This window comes from Perca fluviatilis, chromosome 19, assembly GCF_010015445.1.
Source record: "Perca fluviatilis chromosome 19, GENO_Pfluv_1.0, whole genome shotgun sequence".
NCBI lineage: Eukaryota > Metazoa > Chordata > Actinopteri > Perciformes > Percidae > Perca > Perca fluviatilis.
Genome location: NC_053130.1, coordinates 292,501 through 312,500, shown reverse-complemented (window position 1 = coordinate 312,500; position 20,000 = coordinate 292,501). Strand labels below are relative to the sequence as shown.

General features: G+C 41.9%; 1 protein-coding gene across 3 annotated transcripts in view; it reads right to left on the bottom strand.

The window, feature by feature from the left end:
- ubr2 (ubiquitin protein ligase E3 component n-recognin 2) overlaps positions 1 to 20,000 on the bottom strand; it is a gene marked incomplete at its 3' end in the record, with an annotated part of 43,301 nt that overhangs the window by 3,696 nt on the left and 19,605 nt on the right. Inside the window, 19 exon segments of one of the 3 annotated variants that reach the window (XM_039784198.1) lie at positions 291 to 387; positions 548 to 603; positions 1,767 to 1,915; positions 2,669 to 2,729; positions 2,934 to 3,022; positions 4,149 to 4,310; positions 4,403 to 4,496; positions 5,419 to 5,627; positions 8,098 to 8,279; positions 9,375 to 9,458; positions 11,315 to 11,424; positions 11,688 to 11,790; positions 12,911 to 13,065; positions 13,730 to 13,778; positions 14,108 to 14,324; positions 14,859 to 14,911; positions 15,049 to 15,173; positions 16,801 to 16,864; positions 19,698 to 19,814. In XM_039784198.1, coding sequence (XP_039640132.1) covers positions 291 to 387; positions 548 to 603; positions 1,767 to 1,915; positions 2,669 to 2,729; positions 2,934 to 3,022; positions 4,149 to 4,310; positions 4,403 to 4,496; positions 5,419 to 5,627; positions 8,098 to 8,279; positions 9,375 to 9,458; positions 11,315 to 11,424; positions 11,688 to 11,790; positions 12,911 to 13,065; positions 13,730 to 13,778; positions 14,108 to 14,324; positions 14,859 to 14,911; positions 15,049 to 15,173; positions 16,801 to 16,864; positions 19,698 to 19,814 — 2,176 coding nt within the window. 3 annotated transcript variants of the gene reach the window in all.

The following is a 20,000-nucleotide window of genomic DNA, read 5'->3' as shown; positions in this document are numbered from 1 at the left end:
TTGGTGTGTGAGGAGGGAAACCTTGTGGATCCTGGTGGTGTACTGAAGCCTCTGCAGACTCTTCCTAGGAGTCTGTGTGAGTTACCTGCGAGCAGCCTGATGGGGTGTGTGTGTGTGTGTGTGTGTGTGTGTGTGTGTGTGTCTGTGTGAGTTACCTGCGAGCAGCCTGATGGGTGTGTGTGTGTGTGTGTGTGTGTGTGTGTGTGTGTGTGTTTGTGTGTGTTACCTGCGAGCAGCCTGATGTGGTGTGTGTGTGTGTGTGTGTGTGTGTGTGTGTCTGTGTGAGTTACCTGCGAGCAGCCTGATGAAGTGTGTGTGTGTTGTTGTTGGTGGAGCTGCAGTCCAACAGGCTGAACTGAATCTGGCGAGAGAGCTCAAACAGTCGTCCTGTAAAAAACACACAAACATACAAAACACACACACACACTTTACTCAACATCTGTAAACACACTGTTCTAGCGCTGCGTTCACACTGAAGTGTGTTCGCCCGGATTCGGCAGCGCTATTACGTACAAAGTCACTTTCTCCGTTTTGATTGGCTCCTTACCTGTCGGCACGGTAAACTCCCGAACAACGGCTTCTCCTCGTCCATCAGGAGGCGCTCTGCAGAGACACACACTGTGAGCACGACCTCCGACCTCTCAGGTTAGGCTCATAATGATGTGTGGACATGCTGTGTGTGTTTACCTATACTATCACAGGGTGTGTGTGTTTACCTATACTCTACAGGGTGTGTGTGTGTGTGTTTACCTATACTCTGGATGGTGTGTGTGAGTGTGTGTTTACCTATACTCTAGAGAGTGTGTGTGTGTGTGTGTGTGTGTGTGTGTGTGTGTGTGTGTGTGTTACCTATACTCTAGATGGTGTGTGTTTACCTATACTCTAGAGGGTGTGTGTGTGTGTGTTTACCTATACTCTAGAGGGTGTGTGTGTGTGTGTTTACCTATACTCTAGAGTGTGTGTGTGTGTGTGTGTGTGTTTACCTATACTCTAGAGGGTGTGTGTGTGTGTTTTATATACTCTAGAGGGTGTGTGTGTGTGTGTGTTTACCTATACTCTAGAGGGTGTGTGTGTGTGTGTGTGTGTTTACCTATACTCTAGAGGGTGTGTGTGTGTTTACCTATACTCTAGAGGGTGTGTGTGTTTACCTATACTCTAGAGGGTGTGTGTGTGTGTGTTTACCTATACTCTAGAGGGTGTGTGTGTGTGTGTGTGTGTGTGTGTGTGTGTGTGTGTTTTACCTATACTCTAGATGGTGTGTGTGTGTGTGTTACCTATACTCTAGAGGGTGTGTGTGTGTGTGTGTGTGTGTGTGTGTGTGTGTGTTTACCTATACTCTAGATGGTGTGTGTGTGTGTGTTTACCTATACTCTAGATGGTGTGTGTGTGTGTGTTTACCTATACTCTAGATGGTGTGTGTGTGTGTGTTTCCTATACTCTAGAGGGTGTGTGTGTGTGTGTGTGTGTGTGTGTGTGTGTGTGTGTGTTTTACCTATACTCTAGATGGTGTGTGTGTGTGTTTACCTATACTCTAGAGGGTGTGTGTGTGTGTGTTTACCTATACTCTAGAGGGTGTGTGTGTGTGTGTGTGTGTGTTTACCTATACTCTAGAGGGTGTGTGTGTGTGTTTACCTATACTCTAGAGGGTGTGTGTGTGTGTGTGTGTGTGTGTGTGTGTGTGTTTACCTATACTCTAGATGGTGTGTGTGTGTGTGTTTACCTATACTCTAGAGGGTGTGTGTGTGTATGTATGTGTGTGTGTTTACCTATACTCTGGATGGTGAAGGCACAGGTGGACCAGCTCAGCACCGGTACTCTGGGGTCCGTCTCGTTGGGGTTCAGCTTCAGTCCGACCTTGTAGGTGGACATGCTGAAGGTGGTGATCATCTCGCTGACGCTGCTGGAGAACGGGTTGCTACGGAGACAGACACATCATCACACACGTCCAGCGTTACCACAGCTCGTACAACACAACATTTCAGAGTAAGAGCAAGACTTCAAACTATCAAACTGGTATCAGGCTTGTTGATATCGGTCGGTTTTTGTGTTATCACGGTTTAAGTTTCAAGTTTTTTTCAGACCTTGTCTGAGTTTATAATAGGTGTGTTTTGCACTTCTGTAGACTGTTCAGCATTCACAAGCAATTTCTGCAGGAAAAGACGATATGCGATCTTATTGCCAGTCTGACAGGCTGGCTTAATTCAACACATAATTGGACATAACATATGCAGAGATGCTTCCACTTTTAATCAATGAAACTAGCTACACCGGCACGGCTGTCCTGCCTTCTGATTGGCTGACGTCTAGCATCTTGCTTCGGTAGCTCGATGAAGCAATGTTACACTAGTTCACTCAAGCACTCATTACCATCTCCTTTCAGTGACTTTCTTGCTTATCCCACAGTTGTTTAACTACTTTATTTTAGCAGTTAGCCATGGCTTCTCTTTCTCTCTCTCTCTCCGGCTCTCTGCTGACCGGCTTGTTAAATGTTTAGCTATTCCTCTGCCTCCTAATGGGATAATTACACCGGATTAATAACCTATTAGTTCTGATATTAAGTTAGCTAAAAGCGTTTTAATATCAGCATAAGAAAAAAATATCCCATTGTTTATTCAAATGTCGATATACAATCTGATCGCCAATCGGCAGAGGCCGACTGCTGACTCACTGTGGAGTGAAGTCGACTCTGAATCCTTCAGGAACAGCAGGCTCCGCCCCCTCTGCTTCACCTGAAAAACACACACATTAACACACACACATTAACACACACATTAACACACACACACACACACACACACACACACACACACACACACACACACACACACACACACACACACACACACACACACACACATTAACACACAGACAGACAGACAGACACACACACAGATTTGGATCATGTGACTCCACCCTCTAAATGATAGACAGACCGTCAGACTGCTTCCTGTGGGCCCAGTGCAGCGCTGCGACCTGCTGAATGGTCGTTTTAAGCCACGCCTCCAGACAGGGATGATCCACACTGAGAGAGAGAGACAGACAGACAGAGAGAGAGAGAGAGAGAGAGAGAGAGAGAGAGAGAGAGAGAGACAGACAGACAGACAGAGAGAGAGAGAGACAGACAGACAGACAGACAGAGAGAGAGACAGGTGTGAAGTGAAGCCAAAGCTGCATTTTAATTTCCAAAGTGTCAAAAAAATAGTCATGTAAAAGGTTCATAAAAGCAGCATTAAAAAAAGCGTTGAAAATATGTTAAACACACTGTGGTGTGGTGTGTGTGTACCTCTGGTGTGGTGTGGTGTGTGTGTGTGTGTGTACCTCTGGTGAGGTGTGTGTGTGTGTGTCCTCTGGTGGTGTGTGTGTGTGTGTGTGTGTGTGTGTGTACCTCTGGTGAGGTGTGTGTGTGTGTGTACCTCTGGTGTGGTGTGTGTGTATGTACCTCTGGTCTGGTGTGGTGTGTGTACCTCTGGTGAGTGTGTGTGTGTGTGTGTGTACCTCTGGTGTGGTGTGTGTGTGTGTGTGTGTACCTCTGGTGAGGTGTGTGTGTGTGTGTACCTCTGGTGTGGTGTGTGTGTGTGTGTATACCTCTGGTGTGGTGTGTGTGTGTGTGTACCTCTGGTGAGGTGTGTGTGTGTACCTCTGGTGTGGTGTGTGTGTGTACCTCTGGTGAGGTGTGTGTGTGTGTGTGTACCTCTGGTGAGGTGTGTGTGTGTGTGTGTACCTCTGGTGAGGTGTGTGTGTGTGTACCTCTGGTGAGGTGTGTGTGTGTTTGTGTGTGTACCTCTGGTGAGGTGTGTGTGTGTACCTCTGGTGAGGTGTGTGTGTGTGTATACCTCTGGTGTGGTGTGTGTGTGTGTACCTCTGGTGAGGTGTGTGTGTGTACCTCTGGTGTGGTGTGTGTGTTACCTCTGGTGAGGTGTGTGTGTGTGTGCGCACCACCTCTGGTGAGGTGTGTGTGTGTGTGTGTACCTCTGGTGTGGTGTGGTGTGTGTGTGTACCTCTGGTGAGGTGTGTGTGTGTGTGTGTGTACGTACCTCTGGTGAGGTGTGTGTGTGTGTGTACCTCTGGTGTGGTGTGTGTGTGTGTGTACCTCTGGTGTGGTGTGTGTGTGTGTGTGTGTACCTCTGGTGAGGTGTGTGTGTGTGTACCTCTGGTGAGGTGTGTGTGTGTGGGGCAGCAGAGGGATCACTGTGTTGCTCAGACATTCACACAGTGGACACAGGAACTCTCCGTTCTCCACGTCGTAGCTGGTGTGACCTCTCAGACGCTGCTGTCGGCGCTGTTCCTTCAGCTGCACCGCCTCAAAGTACCTGGACACACATTTCAGTTTTATTTCATTACTGTTGAAGGTATCTGATAGCTGATTGGCTGACTAATAGCATGGGCAGCTGCAGTGTCTCACCGCTGCCAGCAGGTGGCGTGCATGATGTGTCCACAGCTGGCCGTGTAGATGCCCAGAGACAGGTCCGGGTGCATGAACACAGGGTCGTGGTGCTCTGAAACACATTAACTCATCCATCAATCAACACTGACTAACCCACCAGACTCCATGTAAATAATCAGGACTTTTATCATCGTAAAACATACTTCATTCAAAGTGGACAGAAACTAAAAGCCACCAAAAGCCGTCTTGGTTCATCTTTCCACTGTTCCAACAATCACCACTCTGGTTTGGTTGAAATAAACCCTTAATTCACCCATTTACATGTGGAGATATGCTGGCTCTATACACACTAAAAGTCCTGATTATTTACATGGAGTCTGGTGGAGATATGCTGGCTCTATACACACTAAAAGTCCTGATTATTTACATGGAGTCTGGTGGAAATATGCTGGCTCTATACACGCTAAAAGTCCTGATTATTTACATGGAGTCTGGTGGAGATATGCTGGCTCTATACACGCTAAAAGTCCTGATTATTTAGATGGAGTCTGGTGGAAATATGCTGGCTCTATACACGCTAAAAGTCCTGATTATTTACATGGAGTCTGGTGGAGATATGCTGGCTCTATACACACTAAAAGTCCTGATTATTTACATGGTGTCTGGTGGAGATATGCTGGCTCTATACACGCTAAAAGTCCTGATTATTTACATGGAGTCTGGTGGAGATATGCTGGCTCTATACACGTTAAAAGTCCTGATTATTTACATGGAGTCTGGTGTTTTAGTGGACTCTAAATGCTGCTGAACATTAGTCCTGTAGGGTTACATTAGAGCCTGGTTCTGGTTTAGTTCTGGACCAGTTTCACAAATTGTTGTTCCATCAGACACTCTGACACACACACATGGAGACAGAGAGTCCAGGTTGGAAAAAAAAAAAAATCTGAAATGAGCCTTTGTTGTTTGTTAAATATGTGCTTAATGAATCCACTCATGAACCCATCCTGATGATGTCAGAGGGAGGCTCCGCCCACCTGGGTCTGGGAGGTTTTTGCGGCGGTTTTTGGACAGCACGGTGGACCTCTGGACGAACGCTGCCAGCACCATGGCCCTGCCGTGACCTCTGACCTCCTGCTCCTCCTGACACAGGATGCAGGTGACCAGCTGCCGGCGCTCGGCTCTGCCCACACGCCTCGGCCCGACGCACACCTGGGACACGCCACCGGAGTCTGCACTGGGAGGACTGGGGGGGGCAGAGAACAGGAGGCCTTTATTACAAGAGATAATATATAATATACATTAGAGGTGTGGATCTTCACTGATCTCCTGATTCGATTACCATTATCATGTCAGCGATTCAATTCAATTCGATATCTCGATGCGTCAAATCCATGTTTCTATTAAAGCCATGCAGGATATTTAATTCAGAGCTTTTCAAGCTTCAAAAACCAAACATTCTGCAGAGTTCTAATACTAAATAACTTGGATAAATAAAACTTTACAGCACTGAGCACATGGCACCTCCTGAATGTGTTAACATACCAGAATATGTAAACAGAAATGTTGTTAGGCCTACATTACATTATAAACAGAAATAATCGATTATGAGCCGGCCGATTATCGATGCAGCATCGTCCATGTCCACGATTCCATGCATCGATTATTTGATTAATTTCAACACCTCTAATATACATAATATCTTAGAGAGGGTTAGCTAACACAGAGACGCTGCCAGACTCTGAACTGTCATACTATCTTACACACAAGATAACATGAAGTCTACTGCAAATGCAGTTTGTAAATGTCCTAGGGCGTGAACTACTTTTCACTTGTTTGGCTTCAGACGTCTACGGAAGCCCTGAATGGCACCCCATTACTTTAGTTTAAAGTTTAGAAGAACTAAGTTATATTTTAAAGTTATTAGTTATATTTTAACGTTGTAAGTTATATTTTAACGTTGTAAGTTATATTTTAAAATTATTAGTTATATTTTAACGTTGTAAGTTATATTTTAAAGTTATTAGTTATATTTTAAAGTTATTAGTTATATTTTAACGTTGTAAGTTATATTTTAAAATTATTAGTTATATTTTAACGTTGTAAGTTATATTTTAAAGTTATTAGTTATATTTTAAAGTTATTAGTTATATTTTAACGTTGTAAGTTATATTTTAAAATTATTAGTTATATTTTAAAGTTATTAGTTATATTTTAACGTTATAAGTTATATTTTAAAGTTATTAGTTATATTTTAAAGTTATTAGTTATATTTCAAAGTGATTAGTTATATTTTAATGTTGTAAGTTATATTTTAAAGTTATTAGTTATATTTTAAAGTTATTAGTTATATTTTAACATTGTAAGTTGTAAGTTATATTTTAAAGTTATTAGTTATATTTTAAAGTTATTAGTTATATTTTAACGTTATAAGTTATATTTTAACATTGTAAGTTATATTTTAAAGTTATTAGTTATATTTTAACGTTGTAGGTTATATTTTAAAGTTATAAGTTATATTTTAAAGTTATTAGTTATATTTTAACGTTATAAGTTATATTTTAACATTGTAAGTTATATTTTAAAGTTATTAGTTATATTTTAAAGTTATTAGTTATATTTTAAAGTTATTAGTTATATTTTAAAGTTATAAGTTATATTTTAAAGTTATTAGTTATATTTTGACGTTGCAAGTTATATTTTAAAGTTATTAGTTATATTTTAAAGTTATTAGTTATATTTTAACATTATAAGTTATATTTTAAAGTTATTAGTTATATTTTAAAGTTATTAGTTATATTTTAAAGTTATTAGTTATATTTTAACGTAAGTTATATTTTAAAGTTATTAGTTATATTTTAACGTTATAAGTTATATTTTAACGTTATTAGTTATATTTTAACGTTATTAGTTATATTTTAACGTAAGTTATATTTTAAAGTTATTAGTTATATTTTAAAGTTATTAGTTATATTTTAACGTAAGTTATATTTTAAAGTTATTAGTTATATTTTAAAGTTATTAGTTATATTTTAACGTAAGTTATATTTTAACGTTATTAGTTATATTTTAACGTTATAAGTTATATTTTAAAGTTATTAGTTATATTTTAAAGTTATTAGTTATATTTTAATGTAAGTTATATTTTAAAGTTATTAGTTATATTTTAAAGTTATTAGTTATATTTTAACGTAAGTTATATTTTAAAGTTATTAGTTATATTTTAAAGTTATTAGTTATATTTTAACGTTGTAAGTTATATTTTAAAGTTATTAGTTATATTTTAAAGTTATTAGTTATATTTTAACGTTGTAAGTTATATTTTAAAGTTATTAGTTATATTTTAAAGTTATTAGTTATATTTTAACGTTGTAAGTTATATTTTAAAGTTATTAGTTATATTTTAACGTTGTAAGTTATATTTTAAAGTTATTAGTTATATTTTAACGTAAGTTATATTTTAAAGTTAGTTATATTTTATCGTTGTAAGTTATATTTTAACGTTGTATGTTATATTTTAACGTTATAACTTATATTTTACGTCTTACGGTGAAGAACATGCTACTTAAAGACCTAACTCCTGCTGTAATATTCTGTGTGTTCCACTGTGGTTCCTGATTATTCTCATGAACTCAAAGCTGCGTTTCATTGCTGAACCAGCGTACCTAAATAAAGTTATTATTGATTTCTTCTCGTGAGTTTCTTCTGCTGCGTACCTGCTGTCTGCAGCGGCAGACGTGGACGCCTCCAGCTCCTCCATACTCTGCTGGAAAAGCTCTTTGTTTTCGTTGATGAAATGTTTCTGCATCTCCGACATCTGAGCCATGATCTTCTCCCTCCGCAGACGAGCCATCTCCGCCTTCCTCTTCCTCTCAGCCTTGTCTTTGTCTCGTACCGTCTGCAGCGCGGGAAGAAGTACTAGATTACTGCAGTAAAAGTACTCTGTTACAGTAAAAGTGTGTAATATGGCTAGTTTACTTTAGAATAGAATGTTTGTAACCTTTATTTATTGAGGGAAGGTTTCAATGAGAGGAAGCCTCTCTTTTGCAGGAACGCCCTGATCACAATCCCACAGTCATACCTGGAAGCTGCCCAGTACCACCACAGTCTGATCTGACCACATTCATACTGGAAGCTGCCCAGTACAACCACAGTCTGATCTGACCACATTCATACTGGAAGCTGCCCAGTACAACCACAGTCTGATCTGATCACATTCATACTGGAAGCTGCCCAGTACCACCACAGTCTGATCTGACCACATTCATACCTGGAAGCTGCCCAGTACCACCACAGTCTGATCTGACCACATTCATACTGGAAGCTGCCCAGTACAACCACAGTCTGATCTGACCACATTCATACTGGAAGCTGCCCAGTACCACCACAGTCTGATCTGACCACATTCATACTGGAAGCTGCCCAGTACAACCACAGTCTGATCTGATCACATTCATACTGGAAGCTGCCCAGTACAACCACAGTCTGATCTGACCACATTCATACTGGAAGCTGCCCAGTACAACCACAGTCTGATCTGATCACATTCATACCTGGAAGCTGCCCAGTACCACCACAGTCTGATCTGATCACATTCATACTGGAAGCTGCCCAGTACAACCACAGTCTGATCTGATCACATTCATACCTGGAAGCTGCCCAGTACCACCACAGTCTGATCTGACCACATTCATACCTGGACGCTGCACGGTACAACCAGTCTGATCTGATCACATTCACATTATACACAATCCTACATACAGCACTTTTAATACACACACACACACACACACACACACACACACACACACACACACACACACACACACACAACACACACACACACACTTTATACACAATCCTACCTACAGCACCTTTAACTCTTTCTCCAAATAAATAAATGAAAAGCATGTTGAACTTGGTAATTCCCCCCTCTGTACCAAAGCCAGTGATAACCCCTGGAAGACATCGGTTGTCAGTTTGTGTGTCTCACCTCCTCGGGTCTTTGTCCCTGGCAGACGGTGACGCTGGAGGTCGAAGGCGTTCGCTCTCTCATCGTTTTGATGTTTGCCACCAACTAAAAACACAAACAAACTTCTGCTTGAACACCTGAACGCCACTAACCTGACTCCACCAGATGGATCGCTTCGCATTTGCTTGGCATATCCATCTGGGAACTTTCCGTTGGAGAACTTTTAGGAAGGGGCTAAAATCCTGGTTAGCTGATTGGATAAACCATCTGTCTATCACCACATATTGTTGGTGATAGACGGGTCAAATCAACCAATCAGATCTTGCCGAAACCAGTCGGGAGAAGAGGAGAAACATCTTTTCCTCCGAGAAAAGCCTCCAGTGCCGTTTTTTGCTCTTCTTTCAATGAAGGAATACTTTCTAATTCAGATAAAACTTGCTGCGATAGCTACGCTCATCTCCTCCGTGGAAGCCGCCACGTTGTTCAGACTGAACAGTCGCTTCTCGTTGGGTCACACCTAAACCCGCCTCAAAACCAATGCTGATTGGTCGGTCGTTTTGGCCAACGGCTCCAAATGTTCTCTATCTCAAGATGCCAGACTGATCTGGGAGTAGAAAACCGGAGCTCGCCAGATCAGGACGCTCTCACCAGGCTAGTGGATCTCGAACGTTCCCGTCAGCCTTTCAGCACTAGTCTATCTACCTTATCCATTTGTTCTGGTTGTTTTGGAAACGACAGGTCTGGCTACTCCGCTTGTCACTGGTCAGCTGTCAAAGAAGCGCTCGCCGTAGGGCGTTTTTTTCAGAAAGGTTGAACTTTTTACAACTTCAAAAAGATGCTCTGAACTGCAGATTAATAACAGGTTCAGGAACACAGTTTACTCCATGAGATTATAATGTAAAACAGATGCTGGCAGCTTAAAAAAATTGTGGTCTGAATTAGTGGTGTTGAAATTAATCAAATAATCGATGCATGGAATCATGGACACGGACGATGCTGCATCGATAATCGGCCGGCTCATAATCGATTATTTCTGTTTATAATGTAATGTAGGCCTAACAACATTTCTGTTTACATATTCTGGTATGTTAACACATTCAGGAGGTGCCATGTGCTCAGTGCTGTATAGTTTTATGTATCCAGTTTATTTAGTATTAGAGCACTGCAGAATGTTTGGTTTTTGAAGCTTGAAAAGCTATGAATTAAATATCCTACATGGCTTTAATAGAAACATGGATTTGACGCATCGAGATATCGAATCGGGAGATCAGTGAAGATTCACACCTCTAGTCTGAATGTGTAAATGTGTCGGTGGACAGTCGAAACCCAAACATGTCAGGGGTCTTCAATGTTTTTTAAGCCAAGGACCCCTTAACTGAAAGAGAGATGGAGCAGCTACCACATATAAGGTATAAAATCAAGTTGCATATTCAGTTGGGCCTACACTAACCTGTATGGTGGCCTAAAGTCTTTATGCATATCCTTTTTGCATAGAATACTAAACTATTCAAATTGCCTAATAATTGTTGGCATGATTTTATAAATCATGTTGTATTGTTAAACATACATGTGGCACAGTGAGTCATTAGGATTAACTACCTGTGTATGGCCTTAGTGACTACCTTACCTATAGGCCAGTAAGCATTTTTGAAGAATTTTGAAGCCCCCTGCATACACTCTGAGGACCCCCTGTTGAAGATCACTAGTTTTGTGTATTCAAGTTATTTAGTATTAGAGCTCTGAGGAATGTTGGGTTTTTGAAGCTTGAAAAGCTATGAATTAAATATTCTACATGGTTTTAATAGAAACATGGATTTGACGCATCGAGATATCGAATGGAATCGCTGACGTGATAATCATAATCGAATCGGGAGATCAGTGAAGCTTCACACCTCTAGTCTGAATGTGTAAATGTGTCGGTGGACAGCTGAAACCCAAACATCTCTCTCTGGGTCGGGTACCTTGAGGATCCAGGTGATCATGTCTTTGTGGACTTCGAGGTGCGGAGCGTTCTGCAAACTCTCCAACAGAGCCAGGACACTTCCTGAAGTACTGGGAGCTTCACCTGGACCTACACACAGATAACACACACAGATAACACACACACACACACACACACACACACACACACACACACACACACACACACACACACACACACACACACACACAACTTCAATTCATGTTCCCAAAGACAAACGTCTTCTGTTTGATGTGTGGGTGTCAGACAGCTGGTGTGTGTGTGTGTGTGTCTGTCTGTCTGTGTCTCTGTGTGTGTGTGTGTGTGTGTCTGTCTGTGTCTCTGTGTGTGTGTGTGTGTGTGTGTGTACTGACGTGTGATCTTGCAGGTGTAGTTAAAGGTGACGTCGTCTTCTCCGCTGCTGTTCTCCAGCTGCTGCTGCTCCTCCAGCAGAGCCACGCCTACCAGGTGGAGAACCTACACACACACACACACACACACACACACACACACACACACACACACACACACACACACACAAATTGTCCTCATCAATTTAACAGTACAGTCTTAAGCAAACCAAATTAGGAAGGATCAACACTTATTAATGGATTATGGACTGCAATATCACCATGTCCACAGGGGGCCACCTACTGGTAATATTTAGTGGCCACAGGGGGCCACCTACTGGTAATATTTAGTGGCCACAGGGAGCCACCTACTGGTAATATTTAGTGGCCACAGGGGGCCACCTACTGGTAATATTTAGTGGCCACAGGGAGCCACCTACTGGTAATATTTAGTGGCCACAGGGAGCCACCTACTGGTAATATTTAGTGGCCACAGGGGGCCACCTACTGGGATATTTAGTGGCCACAGGGGGCCACCTACTGGGATATTTAGTGGCCACAGGGAGCCACCTACTGGTAATATTTAGTGGCCACAGGGGGCCACCTACTGGGATATTTAGTGGCCACAGGGAGCCACCTACTGGTAATATTTAGTGGCCACAGGGAGCCACCTACTGGTAATATTTAGTGGCCACAGGGAGCCACCTACTGGTAATATTTAGTGGCCACAGGGAGCCACCTACTGGGATATTTAGTGGCCACAGGGAGCCACCTACTGGTAATATTTAGTGGCCACAGGGAGCCACCTACTGGTAATATTTAGTGGCCACAGGGAGCCACCTACTGGTAATATTTAGTGGCCACAGGGGCCACCTACTGGTAATATTTAGTGGCCACAGGGAGCCACCTACTGGTAATATTTAGTGGCCACAGGGAGCCACCTACTGGTAATATTTAGTGGCCACAGGGAGCCACCTACTGGTAATATTTAGTGGCCACAGGGAGCCACCTACTGGTAATATTTAGTGGCCACAGGGAGCCACCTACTGGTAATATTTAGTGGCCACAGGGAGCCACCTACTGGTAATATTTAGTGGCCACAGGGAGCCACCTAATGGGATAATTAGTGGCCACAGGCGGCCACCTAATGGGATAATTATTTAACTTCTTGTGGCCATGGGCCATGCTTAATGTCGAACCCTGAATACTTTTGCGCTGAAAACGTTGGCGTGTAAACGGCGTCTTACCCGCTGCAGCATGGACTCGGTCCAGCCCCCCCCACTGGGCTCCACGGCCCACTGCAGCACAGCGCCCTCTACAGCCAGCAGCACGTCACACTGCAGCAGATTCACCAGGCTGGCAAACAGAGGACAGAGGGGAGGGGGGGGAGGGGGTGGCAGGGCTGAGAGACACACACACACACACACACACACACACACACACATCAGACAACATAACACATCAGACACACACACACACATCAGACACACAAAAACAACAACAAAACACACACACACACACACACACACAACAACAACACACAACAACACACCAGACAAAAACAAAACACACATCAGACACACACAACATCAGACACACACACAATCAGACACACACACACACACACATCAGACACACAAAACACACACACATCAGACACAAACACACACATCAGACACAACAACACACACACATCAGACACACAACACAACACACATCAGACACACACACACACACAACACACACACACACAACAACACACATCACACACACACACACACACACAACACACACACACACACAACACACACACACACACACACATCAGACACACACACACATCAGACACACACACACACACATCAGACACACACACACACACACAACACACACACACACACACACACACACACACACAAAAACACCACACAACACACATCAGACACACACACACACACACACACACACACACACACACACACACACACACACACATATATTAGCAGCGGGACACGCAGGTGTCTTCCTGTTGTGCGTCACTGAGAGACAGACAGGTGTGTGTTTACCTGTGTCCTCTCCGTTCTGTCTCCGCAGCTTCCTCTGAGCCTCCTCAGCCTGCAACACGCATCACACACTGTTACCATGACAACGCACCCGACAAAAACCCACAACACGATCAACAACCCATAGCCACACGAAATTTACATTTAAAAATAATAAAAAAATAATGCTTTTCGGCAAATTTCTTTGCAGATTAATAAAATAAAACTCAGAATGTTGACACTGTTCTGCAGAATTTTTTTTCAGATTTTAAACAAATTAAATCCATCTATATTAGCTATATTTATAATGTTATATTTAGCAGATTTTCATTCCATTTCTCAGCTAAAACCTGTAAAAAGCTCCACAGATTGGGTTTGGCTCTGCTGACCGTAAATGGAGACCTTGGACTGGTCGGCTCGGCTGTAGTGTGTATTTGTACATGTATTTGTGTGAGTACCTTGGACTGGTCGGCTCGGCTGTAGTGTGTGTATTTGTAAATGTATTTGTGTGAGTACCTTGGACTGGTCGGCTCGGCTGTAGTGATGGAAGTACAGGTTGAAGTGTTTGCTCCACTCAGGACGCAGCTCGTACAGGCCTCGGCCCGTCACACCGGGCTTCCTGCTCGCACCAGGAAACAGGTTCAGGTCAGAAAGACTACAACTACAGGACCCTTTAGAACTACAACTACAGGACCCTTTAAGACTACAACTACAGGACCCTTTAAAGAGGACGGGTGTTTAAAGTCCCACTCCAGACACGCTGCACAGTATGTAGACACTACTCTGTTAAGGTTCAGGTTTTGTTTAACGTGGTTTTCCCAAATCAAAATAAAATAAAACCCTGAAAAGTGGCTGAGAGCACATCTACCGTCTCTCTCTCTGATCTGGATAATAATATAATTATTCTGTTATCAAACGGCTTGATAAACAGCGGCTATATCTGCTGTAGATAGAGCATACCCCCATGGTATCAATGTTTACAGTCTGGCTCCGGCCCTGCTCTGTGACCCCTCTGTGACCTCTCTGTGACCTCTCTGTGACCCCTCTGTGACCTCTCCGTGACCCCTCTGTGACCCCTCTGTGACCCCTCTGTGACCTCTCTGTGATAAACAGAGACAGACATTTGGGAGAGGAGGGTTAGAAGGAAACTGACTTGAATGAAGCCACGGTGTCGATGACTCTCTCCAGACCGGTCTCCTTGTTCCCCTGGAGACAGAAAACAGTCTGTCAGTAACCAGACAGACAGACAGGCAGACAGGCAGACAGACAGACAGACAGACAGCCCGAGAGAGAGAGACAGACAGAGAGACAGACAGACTGACAGAGAGAGACAGGTGTCTTACGTTCTCTGGCAGAGCCTTCACCAGCTCGCTGTGAGCCATCGGTCGGATCGACAGCTGATGAATGATTTCTCTTCTGACCTCATCGAAGGCTTCCACCTGGCCCACACCTGACACGTACCGCTCACCTGTAACACACACAAACACACACACACACACACACACACACACACACACACACACACACAAACAGAGACACACACACACACACACACACAAACAGAGAGACACACACACACACACACACACACAGAGACACACACACACACACACACACACACACAACACACACACACACAGGTCAGAGTTCAAATTTTCAATGAATTGTTATTTATAGTGAATTATCACCATGGTCTCAGAACACTTCACAACAAAAATTTAGCCAATTTAAAAGGCGGAATTAAAAAATAAATAAAATAAAATAAAATCAACAACACAAGAAGGAATGTAATTGGAATACCAAAGGTTAAAACTGTTAAGACATGAAATAAAACAACGAATGATAATGCATAATAAAATAAACAATAAAACAATGGTTAAAAAATTATGGATTTTAAACATGTCCATAATACTTTGAATAAAGAAATGTTTTAAGTCTTGATTTAAAAACATCCACTGAGCCTGCCTCCCTAACTTTGGATCGAAGACCATTCCAGAGGCCCGGTGGCCAGCTGATCTTTTTTATATTTGGAACGATCAGAAGACAGCATCCATAGAACGAAGGGGGCGTGTTGGGATACATGGTGTAAGTAGCTCACTTAAGTAGGCAGGAGCAAGTCCCTTTAAGGCTTTATCAGTCAAGAGAAGAACCTTAAAATCAATGTAGAGCAGCCACAACTGGTGAAATGTGGCTAAATGTTTTTGTCTAGGTCAAAACTCAGGCTGCCGCATTTTGTACGAGCTGGAGACTTTTGGTCATCCAGGCAGGGAGGGCTGAGAACAGTGGGTTGCAGTAATCGAGTCTTGATGAGAAAAATGCATGAATGAGTATTTCTGCATCATGCATTGATAGCATTGGTCTTATTCGAGAGATGTTGCCTAGATGGTAAAAGGCGATCCTGGTGATAGCCTTTATATGTGGGCGGAAAGTTACAGTTTTGTCAAAGGTGACACCTAAGTTCTTAACAGTGTCACTCTCTGTGATCACACAGTCGTTAACATTTTAAAATTGTTTCTCCACCTGCTATATTTGGTTGGCCTCACTATGAGCAACTCTGTTTTGTCTGCATTAAGCAGCAAGAAATTCTTGCCCATCCAATTTTGAATTTCTGCAAGGCATGCCTGTAATCTCAGAATCTGTGAATGGTTATTTTGTAATAGAGGGACATATAGCTGTGTGTCATCTGCATAACAATTAAACTGAACATCAAAGCTGCTGATGATCGAACCAAGAGGGAGCATAAAGATGGAAAACAGCATAGGGCCCAGTACTGACCCTTGTGGTATACCACAGCCTACCTTGCACAGTTCAGAAGTAGAGTCATTAAAAATGACACGCTGAGATCTATTGGATAAGTAAGAATTAAACCAAGAAAGTACTGTCCCTTTAATCCCAACATGTTTCTCAAGCCGGGCGAGAAGTAAAGTGTGGTCTATTGTATCGAAAGCAGCGCTCAGATCGAGGAGTACTAGAAAGGATGCAGAGCCACTATCACATGAAAGCAGAAGATCATTTGTGACTCTCGTCAGGTCAGTTATTACAGTTCAGCTTGAGAGGAACACGTTTCTTTTTAAATAAAGTTCAGACGGACTCACCGACAACCATGATGACGAGGTGAAGCATCTCCTCTATCAGAGTGTTGTTCTGCTGGATCACATCCTGACACACACACACACACACACACACACACACACACACACACACACACACACACACACACACACACACACACACACACACACAGATACAGACAGACAGACACACACACCCACACAGTCAGTCAGGGTTATTGTTACAGTGTGTGATAGAGTCAGTACGGCCGAACTACGGCTGCACAATTAATCAACATTTTTTATCGAAATCGCAGTATGAACTAGTGCAATATCCAAATCGAAACGGGCGCAATATCGCTAAAGGTGCTGACCCACTGAGCCGATAATCGGCCGTCTGGCAGTCTGGCGAGGTCGGTGATTTGAGTCTGTTCGGCGTTCATTTGGGACGATTTGACATGTATAATCGGGGGGGGGGAGGGCGCACTTCCGGCAGTCAGACTCAATGACCAATCTGATTGGTGGAATCTTCACTGATCTTTTGATTCGATTACGATTATCATGTCAGGGATTCAATTCGATATCACGATGCATCACGATGCGTCAAATCCATGTTTCTATTAAAGCCATGTAGGATATTTAATCCATGTTTCTATTAAAGCCATGTAGGATATTTAATCCATGTTTCTATTAAAGCCATGTAGGATATTTAATCCATGTTTCTATTAAAGCCATGTAGGATATTTAATCCATGTTTCTATTAAAGCCATGTAGGATATTTAATCCATGTTTCTATTAAAGCCATGTAGGATATTTAATCCATGTTTCTATTAAAGCCACGTAGGATATTTAATCCATGTTTCTATTAAAGCCATGTAGGATATTTAATCCATGTTTCTATTAAAGCCACTGAGGATATTTAATCCATGTTTCTATTAAAGCCATCGAGGATATTTAATCCATGTTTCTATTAAAGCCATGTAGGATATTTAATCCATGTTTCTATTAAAGGCATGTAGGATATTTAATCCATGTTTCTATTAAAGCCATGTAGGATATTTAATCCATGTTTCTATTAAAGCCATGTAGGATATTTAATCCATGTTTCTATTAAAGCCAATGAGGATATTTAATCCATGTTTCTATTAAAGCCAGGGAGGATATTTAATCCATGTTTCTATTAAAGCCACGTAGGATATTTAATCCATGTTTCTATTAAAGCCATGTAGGATATTTAATCCATGTTTCTATTAAAGCCATGTAGGATATTTAATCCATGTTTCTATTAAAGGCATGTAGGATATTTAATCCATGTTTCTATTAAAGCCATGTAGGATATTTAATCCATGTTTCTATTAAAGGCATGTAGGATATTTAATCCATGTTTCTATTAAAGGCATGTAGGATATTTAATCCATGTTTCTATTAAAGCCATGTAGGATATTTAATCCATGTTTCTATTAAAGCCATGTAGGATATTTAATCCATGTTTCTATTAAAGCCATGTAGGATATTTAATCCATGTTTCTATTAAAGCCATGTAGGATATTTAATCCATGTTTCTATTAAAGCCACGTAGGATATTTAATCCATGTTTCTATTAAAGCCATGTAGGATATTTAATCCATGTTTCTATTAAAGCCACGTAGGATATTTAATCCATGTTTCTATTAAAGGCATGTAGGATATTTAATCCATGTTTCTATTAAAGCCATGTAGGATATTTAATCCATGTTTCTATTAAAGCCACGTAGGATATTTAATCCATGTTTCTATTAAAGGCATGTAGGATATTTAATCCATGTTTCTATTAAAGCCATGTAGGATATTTAATTCGTAGCTTTTCAAGCTTCAAAAACCAAACATTCTGCAGAGCTCTAATACTAAATAACTTGGATACATCAAACTATACAGCACTGAGCACATGGAACCTCCTGAATGTGTTAACATACCAGAATATGTAAACAGAAATGTTGTTAGGCCTACATTACATTATAAACAGAAATAATCGATTATGAGCTGGCCGATTATCGATGCAGCATCGTCCACGATTCGATGCATCCATTATTTGATTAATTTCAATACCTCCCCTACAGACTACAGAAAACATCCGTTTGGTCCACATCCTCGCAAAAATCACACTACTCAAATTTGAATATTTTTCAATGAAAATAATGATACACAAACGATCATTCCCTCCAATATAATGAATCATATTCCAGGATCAGTCTAAATAATGGTCCTGAGACATGTCCCTGAGACTAATGGTCCTGAGACATGTTCCTGAGACAGTGCAGCCCTGTGTGTGGATCAGTCTTAATAATAGTCCTGAGACATGTCCCTGAGACATGTCCCTGAGACAGTGCAGCCCTGTGTGTGGATCAGTCTAAATAATAGTCCTGAGACATGTCCCTGAGACTAATGGTCCTGAGACATGTCCCTGAGACTAATGGTCCTGAGACATGTTCCTGAGACTAATGGTCCTGAGACATGTCCCTGAGACTAATGGTCCTGAGACATGTTCCTGAGACAGTGCAGCCCTGTGTGTGTATCAGTCTAAATAATAGTCCTGAGACATGTCCCTCAGACAGTGCAGCCCTGTGTGTGTATCAGTCTAAATAATGGTCCTGAGACATGTCCCTGAGACTAATGGTCCTGAGACATGTTTCTGAGACTAATGGTCCTGAGACATGTTCCTGAGACATGTCCCTGAGACTAATGGTCCTGAGACATGTTTCTGAGACTAATGGTCCTGAGACATGTTCCTGAGACATGTCCCTGAGACTAATGGTCCTGAGACATGTTCCTGAGACTAATGGTCCTGAGACATGTTCCTGAGACTAATGGTCCTGAGACATGTCCCTGAGACTAATGGTCCTGAGACATGTCCCTGAGACTAATGGTCCTGAGACATGTCCCTGAGCCCCCCAGGTAGGACGGACCTTGTTAGCCTCGCTGTATCTCTTCCTGCAGTCGGCCGAGCTGAAGATGTGAAAGAGTTCAAACCGACTCAGAACGATCATCAGGAAGTGGTTAGGATCCATCATGGACGCCCCCGCCTGCAGACACATTCATAAAGATCTCATTAAAGAAATGGATTTAATCATTAATATTAATTAATTAATAGTGCTGTCAAATGATTAAAATATTTAATCACAATTAATCGCATTAATGTCATAGTTAACTCGCAATTAATCGCATATTTTTATCTATTCTAAATGTCCCTTGATTTATTTTTTCTCATT